The sequence below is a fragment of the Oncorhynchus masou genome, chromosome 10, assembly GCF_036934945.1.
Source record: "Oncorhynchus masou masou isolate Uvic2021 chromosome 10, UVic_Omas_1.1, whole genome shotgun sequence".
In the NCBI taxonomy this organism is placed as follows: domain Eukaryota; kingdom Metazoa; phylum Chordata; class Actinopteri; order Salmoniformes; family Salmonidae; genus Oncorhynchus; species Oncorhynchus masou.
Window position 1 is genome coordinate 13564744 of NC_088221.1, and position 12056 is coordinate 13576799.

General features: G+C 44.7%; 1 protein-coding gene across 4 annotated transcripts in view; it reads left to right on the forward strand.

Moving 5' to 3' along the window:
* The window catches only part of LOC135547173 (protein TANC1-like), a 185044-nt gene that overhangs the window by 114101 nt on the left and 58887 nt on the right, over positions 1–12056 (forward strand). For all 4 annotated transcript variants that reach the window (XM_064975908.1, XM_064975910.1, XM_064975909.1 and 1 more), the window contains exon 7: positions 2842–3156. In XM_064975908.1, coding sequence (XP_064831980.1) covers positions 2842–3156 — 315 coding nt within the window. The remainder of the gene's footprint in view (positions 1–2841; positions 3157–12056) is intronic.

Genomic DNA, 12056 nt, shown 5'->3' on the forward strand with positions numbered 1-12056 from the left:
ATGCATCTCCCGAATGCAAATCCTGTGCTGCTGTTGACATAATTGATTACAGTGACTTATTTTCCCCCTAGCCCCCAGTGCAATATCACAGCTGCTAAATAATTCATGCTGGCTGTGATATTGTATCTGCCATAGTGAAGCAGCGTGTATAGCGCGTTGCCGTGCCTAGCTACTGCCTACCTGACTACCATACCGTCCAGGTTGAGACAGAGAGCTGCATCAAGCGTCTCAGAGTAGAGGGGGCTGCATGAATTACTTAGCAGCTGTGATATTTCACTGGGGGCTAGGGGGGGAAATGGTCTAGGATCAGCTCCTGTCTGTCCATGTCATTTTATTCATTGTGATCGATAAGGCAAAACTGATCCTAAATCAGCCCTCCTAGTCTGAGACGCTTGACACATAGGCCTGTGGCCCAGCCTACTTAAGATCACTGGGACCTACTTCTTCTTCGGTGGAATGAATACTGTAGAACTCTATGCCTCTAGCTGAGTCAAGTAGCCTAAAGGTTTCTTCTTCAAACACATATAATTCTGTTTGGGAGCGAAGGACAAGCTATAACATTGGTCCGGAACATTGCCTCCAGTGAGTAGGGCTTCTGGATTATTTAAAAGGCAGAGAGAGAAGCCAAGTAGGCTGCGTTCCATATGGCACAATATTCTATAGGGCTCTGGTCAAAAGTAGTGCACTATGCCGGGAATAGGGTGCCATTTGGGACACGGTGTCCGTGAGACTGATTCCCAGCTCTGATGACTACTATTCGGGGCCTTTGAAGTGGTTGAAACGGACTGTGGAAGAAGCAGGATAAGATAAGTCAGGGAATCAATTACTTCAAAAGCCCATATTCATTTGGGTGATTTTTTAAACAGCACGTTGGGTGGGAGGGTGTGGAGCACTGATGCAGAGTGACATATGAAAACCCTCAGCTGCTGTTGTGGTGTGGGACCCAGGGAAGGGAGGGCATCCGAAAGAGGAGGCTTAAGAGTGTCATAGGAATGGTTATAATCAGTTATTCATGTTGTTAATAATAGTCCTAATCAATTATTCATGTAGTAAATAATGGTCATAATCAGTTATTCACGTTGTAAATAATGGTCATAAGCAGTTATTCATGTTGTAAATAATGGTCATAATCAGTTATTCAAGTTGTAAATAATGGTCATAAGCAGTTATTCATGTTGTAAATAATGGTCATAAGCAGTTATTAAAGTTGTAAATAATGGTCATAAGCAGTTATTCAAGTTGTAAATAATGGTCATAAGCAGTTATTCATGTTGTAAATAAAGGTGCTACGCATATTATGTTAATTTTTATGATTTTTAATTGTAATTTCAGAAAATGTCCATAATATTTCTGCCGCTAATAGTGGAATAATTGTGTTTCACAGTATTACGTACTCAGCAGTGTTGTGATTGGCTGTGATATTCGCCTTTTCATTTCTCCCGGTGGACTGGCTTCTGTTGTCAAAATGGGAAAACTGTTTTCGACTTTGTGGCTGTGTTATCTAGTGGAAACCAGGGTAAGTGGCCAATATAGAAATCGCTCAGTCATTTCCTGGTTGCAAAAATTCTACACTGTTTGCTCAATTTTAGTTTATGTGAGAAAACAAGCCCTGGATAGTGTAGGGAATCATTGTACCATCTAAATCGCTGTGAAATAAAATTTCAATAGCATAAAATATAATTTTTACAGCTGTTTGAAACTGGCCGACCAAAACCGAAAGTAAAAGGCTCAAACGTGATGCTGTAAATCATGGTCATAACCATCTACTCATGTTATAAAGCAGAGGAGCAAGGAGACAATAAAGCACCTAGTGTAAGATATTTTACCTGTTCATTCACACCACTTTGTTCCATCTTTGTGATTCATTAAATGATGCTTATGAGCGAGTATGTTACAAATGTTACAAAATTGGGTGATTTCTGAATCTCTGAATATTTGCACAAGCAAGCATCAGGTTAGTTATCCCAGATGTATTTGTTATGTTAATGTTAGGGATGATGCAACACACAGCACTGTTCAGAAATCCAGATTAGCTGTGTTGTACAGTAGGTCTACTCTAATGCTCCCGAAAACAGACGCGGTCCCATTTCTCTGACTGTACCCAATTTTGCATCCCAAATTACATCCTATATCCCTTTATAGGGGATACAGTGCCATTTGGGATTTATCCCACTGTTTGGGAGCCCAGCTGCCAGTCGGTGGCTTTTGCTTTTCCCCTTAGCTTTTAGTGATTGTATTTAGCATGACCAGCCAGGCCTGAGGAGAGGATTAAAGGGGATTTGCTTTCATGTAAGCAAACACCTGTCTTAACTCTAAAATAGAAGTTGGCTTTTCTCCACACCAGCCCCCCCCCTTTTCTCCCTCCTAAATCTTGTGTTCTCATGGTCTCTTCATATAAGAGGACCTGACCTGTATATGTAGGGTTCGTCCCAAACGGCACCCTACTCCCTACATAGTGCACTACCTACAGTATTGGCCTTGGTCAAAAGTAATCAACCACAGCTTGACCATGTTATGTTGGACGGATGATACTATTTGGAGGCAAACATACTTTATGTACACTATTATTAAAGCAGCTTTCGAGGAATACTCCATATAGCAGCCCTTTGATAAGGAGGGAAATAATGGTGGTTAAAACCAAGCTAAAAAAAAACTTCTTAGGGAGAGGCTGGATTGAGGAAATTAATGCAATAAATCTACCCACCATTGATTGCTGGATAGCTCTCATTAGTGGGAGCTAAATGTAGCAGTGAATATCAGATCAGGTGGAGGGTGATGATAAAGGTCAATGAAAAAGATATTGAGCGCTAAAGACTCATAACCTCTCCCTCTCTCCCTCAGCCACCATCACCAGCTCCTCAGAGAATGATGACCGCAGCGGCTCCAGCCTGGAATGGAGTAAAGATGGCAGCCTGAGGAGCAGCGCGCACCATGGCCTGGCTCCCAGCGTGCGGGTCGATACGTGCTCGCCCGTGGCCGAGGAAGACCCCAGCGGGCCCACAGAGACCCCCGCCCTGGCCAGGACAGAATACTCAGCAGGGGCCGCAGAAGGAGCAGCAGCAGCAGGACTAAGCCACCCACCGGAGGGCCCCGATCCATACCCCACAGCACACACCTCCTCGTCCCTCATGATGCCGCGGCCCAACTCTGTAGCAGGTAAGAACACTTTGCTCCGGGTGCTTCATGATGTGGAGAAGGGTTTGCGTTATCTGGACTTGTACACTGTTTGGAGTTATCTGGACTTGTACACTGGTTGGAGTTATCTGGACTTGTACACTGGTTGGAGTTTGGTATCGGGTCATCAGAGGAAGGGCTCCTAGATCCTTGCTCAGAGAATCCTCCTTCAAATGTGACTCTTGAGTTTAATTGCAGATTGTTTCATCTTGACTTTGTTTCTGCATTATATTCTTAGTAAGATATCTTGACCTGGAAAGGAGGGTGTTAGTCTGAGACCCTTTAGGACACAACCGTTTTGGTACCTCACAGAACATCCTGACCCAGGTCTCCCAAAAAGCCAGCTTAGTCACAGTGCCCTGTGTGACTGTGGAGCTGATTGACACACAACTGTGTCCTCTCATTTCCCAGCTGAACAAGTGTGAGAGGGAGATGGAGAAGAGAAAGGGGGGGGGGGGGGACAACGACGAGCCTTTGACTCGTCTATTCAGCAGAGCTAGAGGAGTCTTGTTATTGGGAGGTACGGTTCTTAGTGCCGTTTCTTCAGGAGGAAGGGAAGTGGATACCGGGGGGCAGCTGTTTAGTGTTGTGACTTGGGTGCACCATGTTGGAGCAGAGAGCAGAGGACAGAGGGGTGTCTGGCTGATCCGTTCTGCATTCCTCACGAAACAGGCTGTTATGGCTCTGCTCTCCATGTCCACACAGCTGTCACACACCCTTCTCCTCCTCTCTCTCTCCTCTGCCTCTCTCTCTTTCCTTCTATCTCTCTCCCTCTTTCTCCCCCTCCCCCATGCTCTCTCTCACTCCCTTCCCCCACTCTCTTCCTCCTACCATCTCTCTTCCTCCCTCTCCCCCTCTCTCTGCTCTTGACCTTGGCCCTGTTTCCTCAAGTCCCCACGCACCATCCTTCTTTAAAATGCAACCCCCTGGATATGTGCTTTTAGCAGGGAGCTGCTGTGCTCCACTTATATGCCATGGTGCTGGGAGATTGAAAGCCTGGCAGGATGCATTGTGTTAGCATGTAGGGAGTGGTTCCTGAGCTTCCGTCCCAAATGGCACCCTATTTCCTATGTAGTGTGCTACTTTTGACCAGAGCCCTATGGGTGGTGTTGGTCAAAAGTTGTGCACTACATAGGGAATAGGCTGCCATTTGGGACGTAACCGGAGTGTTTCTACATGTGTTTCTTGCTGTTGCCAGGCTGCAGAAGGGCTTTGGTTCAGCCAACAAAAGTCCTTTGGCTTTGATCTGGGTTTGGTGAGATGAGATCCTACTCTACATGGGGACCCAGAGAGCACTCCTCCTCCAATATTGCTGCTGGCCTTATCGATTTATAGATGTCTTACTGTCAGACAAAATGCTTTCCCCAAAGCTCCTGAGCCCCGTCTGTTCTGTCAGGAGAGCTCCTCTCATAAATAGAAACTCATTCCATTAGTTATCAAAAGCAATGGAATTATCTTCAATCCATTTGCTTTTGATCAGTCGAGTGTGTGGGCGGGGGGGTTGTGTGTGTGTATATGTGATAGAGGGAGGGAGAGTGAGAGAGAGATACATTTATTAATTTACCTTTATTTTACTAGGCAAGTCAGTTAAGAACAACTTCTTATTTTCAATGACGGCCTAGGAATAGTGGGTTAACTGCCTGTTCAGGGGCAGAACGACAGATTTGTACCTTGTCAGCTCGTGGATTTGAACTTGCAACTTTCGGTTACTAGTCCAACACTCTAACCACTAGGCTACCCTGCCGAGAGAGGGAGGGAGAGAGAGAGAGAGTTTGAGTGTGTGTCCTACAGCTAGCTGCATACATAGTGGATTTCACTCGCTGTTTGCTCTAAGTGACCATTAGTCTTTACTGCGTGCTGACAAATCTATAACCTTACCATATAAAGAAGTGCATACAGGGCATTGTGTAGAAAATTCACAAACACCTCTCTCAGTTACCCACCTAATTATTCCAATAACCCATAACCTGTTTTACATCTCCTGTTGTTTTGGTCCGACGTAGCTCCAACAGCATGGATGGACACACTCCTGAACACCCAGACTCACGGACACCCACTGCCTCGTAAAGCTAACAGCCCAGGACCCAACGGCCCCTTCTTTGCTCTAGTTTGTAGGATGATGTCACTGTTATGCAGTATTGCCCCCGAGGATTGAGCTGGATTCACGCCTCTGATTTTATGGTTGGTTACAATGCCCTGGGAGCTGACAGCAAGGACATGGAACGACAAGCTCATTTATGGTCCAAATGAACCTACTCTGTCACCAGGGGCCAGGGACACGGACTTTAACGTCCTTATTCATCAGAGTGGGGCTTGGGTTGCATCCCAAACGTACACGCTCAGGTCACAATCTTGTTTTATACTAACAGTCCCAAAAATGAGGTATTGGAATTCCCTCCAAGCCAACCTACAACCTCAGGACCTGTTGTCCCTGGAGGAGTTGAAAGGACAAATAGATGAACAGGTTGTTGGAACATGCAGCTGTTTGTAGTTGTCACCCAATGTCACTAGTTTGCGTTAGCTTATGAAAGGAAGCATGTGGTTTTACTTCACACACACACACACCCCCTGTTTGTTTGCTGTTGTATTTGTGTTGTTGCTTAGTGTCTCCTTTCTTCTCTGTGTTATGCGTTTTATCCTACATTGTTTCGTTTTTTTATTCCAGGCCTGGCCGTCATTGTAAATAAGAATTTGTTCTTAATTGACTTTCCCGGTTAAATAAATATGGTGCGCTACATAGGGAATAGGGTGCCATTTGGGACTCAGTTGATGTTTTTCTCCTGGCTCTTTTATGAGAGGGCTAGGGATCTGTTATGCGCGGCTGGCTCCGTGGGATATATGGAATGTCTTAATTGGGTTGATAGATGGTGTGTACACGTGCAGGACTGTATGCGTGTGATAGAGAGAGACGGAAGGAGTGAAAAGAAAAATCACGTCATGAGGAAGTTGGATAAAGCCATTATATAATTGATTGCTTACCCAAATGACACCCTGTTTACTATATATTTCACTGCTTTTGACCAGGGCTCATAGGGCTCCGGTCAAAAGTTGTGCACTACGTAGGGAATCGGGTAGCCTTATCTATAGCTTTATACCACACAGTCCCTATGGAGAGCATGACAACAGCCCCCAGTCATCCAGCGGTAGCCAACCAGCCAGAGCCTACAGGACTGATGATCCTCTGTAGGACACACTGAGAGTGAGTGATAGGGGAATTGATGGAGGGACAGAGTGATAGAGAGAGAGGAGTGGTGAGCAGAATGATAGAGAGCGAGCGAGAGGGACAGAGGTGGAAATCCAGGCCGGTGGCAGAGAAGAGAGGAGTCGTAATGAAATTGATGCCAGAGTGCTGAAAGTCACGCTGTCATTGATTGGAGCGCCTTAACACGCTCTGAGGCAGAGTTCCTGCCAGAACTTCAGGAGTTAGGCTAGTGCTGTCTCTCTGCTGCTCTGCTGGCTCATCGTTGAACCGTTAAGGACTAGACACACATAGAGAATGTCAGCCGTGGACAGTAGTTGCTAGGTGTCTACGAACGGTGGCGATTCAATATGTTCGGAAATGAAAAGAAAGTCACATCTGATGTTATGTGGTCAGAGAGGATAGGACCAATGCTTTTAACCGTCCGTCACCATGGCCTGTTTTGTCCTTTAGACTTCTCTCCTTCTGAACTTTTGTCCCCTTCTCAGGTTGTTGGAGGTTATTTAACCAGGAAACAAAGGGCATTTTTCTCTGGGGGTGAATTAGTGGGATTGGTGCATCTGTCCAATGCCAATCAACCAGTGTCCCACAGCGCTGTTAAAATGTGAGATATGCACAGATAATGTATCTGTGTTGCTCAGAAGTGTCATTTGCACTGTGTGTGTGATTACAGCGGACACCGTGACTGGCCTGCTGCCATAGAGCTGCTGCTGTGGGAAATCCAGGCAGCACTGTTTGCTCATTAAGCTGTGGCTAACTGGCTAGGTCTAGGTCCATACCAATGTCTGAGTGAGAATGCGTAAACCAAAATCTTACTAATTTCCCCAAACCACCAAATGTATTTGCTCGGAGAATCAATGGCATATTTTGCAGTTTTCCCAGGGCAGAGCAGGACACAGTAGACCCACCATGAACGCACAAATATACTTTGTCCAAAACACAGACAAACTAAGAACTACAATGTGAGAGTAGTTTTAACACTGTCTTCCTCTGCAGATTGTTTCGTCTGACCCTGCTGGAAGACTGGACTTTTGACATGGGGATATCTGCCTATTTCTGCACATTTTTGATTGACCCTCGTGGCTTGTAAGCCATGGAATAAATCCTTAATTGTATTATCTCCCAGCAGGACATGTCTGTAAAGCTGCTTTCTCCTCCATTCATTCTGCATAGCAAAACAATTGCATATATACACCGAGTGTACAAAACAGGGAGTTGCACCCCCTTTTGCCCTCGGAACAGCCTCAATTCGTCAGGCATCCACTCTACAAGGTGTCAAAAGCGTTCCACATGGATGCTGGCCCATGTTGACTCCAGTGCTTCCCAAAGCCGTGTCAAGTTGGCTGGTAGTGGATCTCTACTCTGAATAGCTCGTTCCATCTCATCCCACAGATGTTCAATTTGATTGAGATCTGGTGACTGGGCAGGCCACTGCAGTAAGCTGAATTCACTGTGATGTTTCGTGGAACCATTCCTGGACAATCCTAGTCTTATGGCATGGGGCGGCAGTGTAGCCTAGTGGTTAGAGCATTGGACTAGTAACCGAAAGGTTGCAAGTTCAACTCCCCGAGCTAACAAGGTGCAAAATCTGTCGTTTTGCCCCTGAACAGGCAGTTAACCCACTGTTCCTAGGCCGTCATTGAAAATAAGAATTTGTTCTTAACTGACTTGCCTAGTAAAATAAAGGTAAAAAAAAAAATCCTGCAAAAAAGATCCATTTGCAGATAGATATACTGCTGCCGTAAAGGGATGCACCTGATTGGCAATGATGTTCAGATAACCTGTGGCATTCAAACAATGCTCCACTTTTATCAAGGGGCCTAATGTGTGCAATGAAAACACAGCCCACAACATCACACCACCACAGCCAGCTGGCAATGTTGACACACGGCATGATGGATGCATGTACTCATGTGGTTTTCTCCATACCCTAGACCTCCAATCGGTGTGAAACAGCAGGAACCAGGATTCATCAGACCAGGCAATGTTTTTCCAATTCTCCAGTGTTTTCGTTCCTTAGCCCACTGCAACTGCTGTTTCTCCTTTTTTGTCTGTCAGTTTACGCTAAAGATATCTGGGGGTTTTTAGGCATTGGATGCGTCTCAATCCACCGCATCCACCGATGCGCACTTCCGCATCCGCGGTGAAAGGTGACAGAGCTAGAGTGGTGTTGGTCACACCATGAGACATCCCGAAATCGGTCTTCTCACAAAATCATCTGTAGCGTCCAAACAGTTTGGGCTACACACTAATATGGAAAGGTGTGACTCACGAACCAGTATGCAGTGAAGAAACTTTGAGATGATGGTCACATTAGTCATTCCACCCAGACAGACAAACAGTGGTTCCTAGAGGAGCTTCCTCAGAGATGGCTCTCTCCTAGTACAACCCACACCCCGTCACAGGTACCACCGGCTTCAAACAGGATTGGCTGTGACACAGGCTCTGTAACGGAAAACGAAATATGTAAATGTTATTACTGCATGTAAAGTGATGGCTGTGGAGAGTAGAATTCTAAATGAGAATGGAGAGTGTGAGAAATGAAAGGAATGGAGGGAGGGAGGACGGTAGGGTCTCTGTGAAGCTGTAAGAGATCTTCTACCCTCAGATACCCCTCTCTGATGTGTGGGGGGAAAAAATCTATTTTAGACAATATTATATATGGCTAGGTACAGTGCCTTGCGAAAGTATTCGGCCCCCTTGAACTTTGCGACCTTTTGCCACATTTCAGGCTTCAAACATAAAGTTATAAAACTGTTTTTTTTTTTGTGAAGAATCAACAACAAGTGGGACACAATCATGAAGTGGAACGACATTTATTGGATATTTCAAACTTTTTTAACAAATCAAAAACTAAAAAATTGGGCGTGCAAAATTATTCAGCCCCTTTACTTTCAGTGCAGCAAACTCTCTCCAGAAGTTCAGTGAGGATCTCTGAATGATCCAATGTTGACCTAAATGACTAATGATGATAAATACAATCCACCTGTGTGTAAACAAGTCTCCGTATAAATGCACCTGCACTGTGATAGTCTCAGAGGTCCGTTAAAAGCGCAGAGAGCATCATGAAGAACAAGGAACACACCAGGCAGGTTCGAGATACTGTTGTGAAGAAGTTTAAAGCCGGATTTGGATACAAAAAGATTTCCCAAGCTTTAAACATCCCAAGGAGCACTGTGCAAGCGATAATATTGAAATGGAAGGAGTATCAGACCACTGCAAATCTACCACGACCTGGCCGTCCCTCTAAACTTTCAGCTCATACAAGGAGAAGACTGATCAGAGATGCAGCCAAGAGGCCCATGATCACTCTGGATGAACTGCAGAGATCTACAGCTGAGGTGGGAGACTCTGTCCATAGGACAACAATCAGTCGTATATTGCACAAATCTGACCTTTATGGAAGAGTGGCAAGAAGAAAGCCATTTCTTAAAGATATCCATAAAAAGTGTTGTTTAAAGTTTGCCACAAGCCACCTGGGAGACACACCAAACATGTGGAAGAAGGTGCTCTTGTCAGATGAAACCAAAATTAAACTTTTTGGCAACAATGCAAAATGTTATGTTTGGCGTAAAAGCAACACAGCTCATCACTCTGAACACACCATCCCCACTGTCAAACATGGTGGTGGCAGCATCATGGTTTGGGCCTGCTTTTCTTCAGCAGGGACAGGGAAGATGGTTAAAATTGATGGGAAGATGGATGGAGCCAAATACAGGACCATTCTGGAAGAAACCCTGATGGAGTCTGCAAAAGACCTGAAACTGGGACGGAGATTTGTCTTCCAACAAGACAATGATCCAAAACATAAAGCAAAATCTACAATGGAATGGTTCAAAAATAAACATATCCAGGTGTTAGAATGGCCAAGTCAAAGTCCAGACCTGAATCCAATCGAGAATCTGTGGAAAGAACTGAAAACTGCTGTTCACAAATGCTCTCCATCCAACCTCACTGAGCTTGAGCTGTTTTGCAAGGAGGAATGGGAAAAAATTTCAGTCTCTCGATGTGCAAAACTGATAGAGACGTACCCCAAGCGACTTACAGCTGTAATTGCAGCAAAAGGTGGCGCTACAAAGTATTAACTTAAGGGGGCTGAATAATTTTGCACGCCCAATTTTTCAGTTTTTGATTTGTTAAAAAAGTTTGAAATATCCAATAAATGTCGTTCCACTTCATGAGTGTGTCCCACTTGTTGTTGATTCTTCACAAAAAAATACAGTTTTATATCTTTATGTTTGAAGCCTGAAATGTGGCAAAAGGTCGCAAAGTTCAAGGGGGCCGAATACTTTCGCAAGGCACTGTAGCGTTAGCTCGCGCTAGTCGGCTGTATCTTTGCCAAAACTCCGGTATTTTTACCCTATAGTTTGTTCTCCATCTTCTTTTAAATAGTGAGCCAACATGTTTTCAGTACATTTATTTCCATGACTGATCAAAACAGGTTTTTGTTATGGCTCTCTTGTCTCTCTGCAGCACACATACTTTACAGTGAGCAGTATGTTTGGAACATCAAAATAATTGCAATATACAGTGGGGCAAAAAAATATTTAGTCAGCCACCAATTGTGCAAGTTCTCCCACTTAAAAAGATGAGAGGCCTGTAATTTTCATCATAGGTACACTTCAACTATGACAGACAAAATGGGGAAAAAAATCCAGAAAATCACATTGTAGGATTTTTAATGAATTTATTTGCAAATGATGGTGGAAAATAAGTATTTGGTCAATAACAAAAGTTTATCTCAATACTTTGGTATATACCCTTTGTTGGCAATGACAGAGGTCAAACGTTTTCTCTAAGTCTTCACGAGGTTTTCACACACTGTTGCTGGTATTTTGGCCTATTCCTCCATGCAGATCTCCTCTAGAGCAGTGCTGTTTTGGGGCTGTTGCTGGGCAACACAGACTTTCAACTCCCTCCAGAGATTTTCTATGAGGTTGAGATCTGGAGACTGGCTAGTCCACTCCAGGACCTTGAAATGCTTCTTACGAAGCCACTCCTTCGTTGCTCGGGCGGTGTGTTTGGGATCATTGTCATGCTGAAAGACCCAGCCACGTTTCATCTTCAATGCCCTTGCTGATGGAAGGAGGTTTTCACTCAAAATCTCACGATACATGGCCCCATTCATTCTTTCCTTTACACGGATCAGTCGTCCCGGTCCCTTTGCAGAAAAACAGCCCCAAAGCATGATGTTTCCACCCCCATGCTTCACAATAGGTATGGTGTTCTTTGAATTCAACTCAGCATTCTTTGTCCTCCCAACACAACGAGTTGAGTTTTTACCAAAAATGTATATTTTGGTTTCATCTGACCATATGACATTCTCCCAATCTTCTTCTGAATCATCCAAATGCTCTCTAGCAAACTTCAGACGGGCCTGGACATGTACTGGCTTAAGCAGGGGGACAGGTCTGGCACTGCAGGATTTGAGTCCCTCGCGGCGTAGTATGTTACTGATGGTAGGCTTTGTTACTTTGGTCCCAGCTCTCTGCAGGTCATTCACTAGGTCCCCCCGTGTGGTTCTGGGATTTTTGCTCACCGTTCTTGTGATCATTTTGACCCCACGGGGTGAGATCTTGCGTGGAGCCCCAGATCGAGGGAGATTATCAGTGGTCTTGTATGTCTTCCATTTCCTAATAATTGCTCCCACAGTTGTTTTCTTCAAACCAAGCTGCTTACCTAT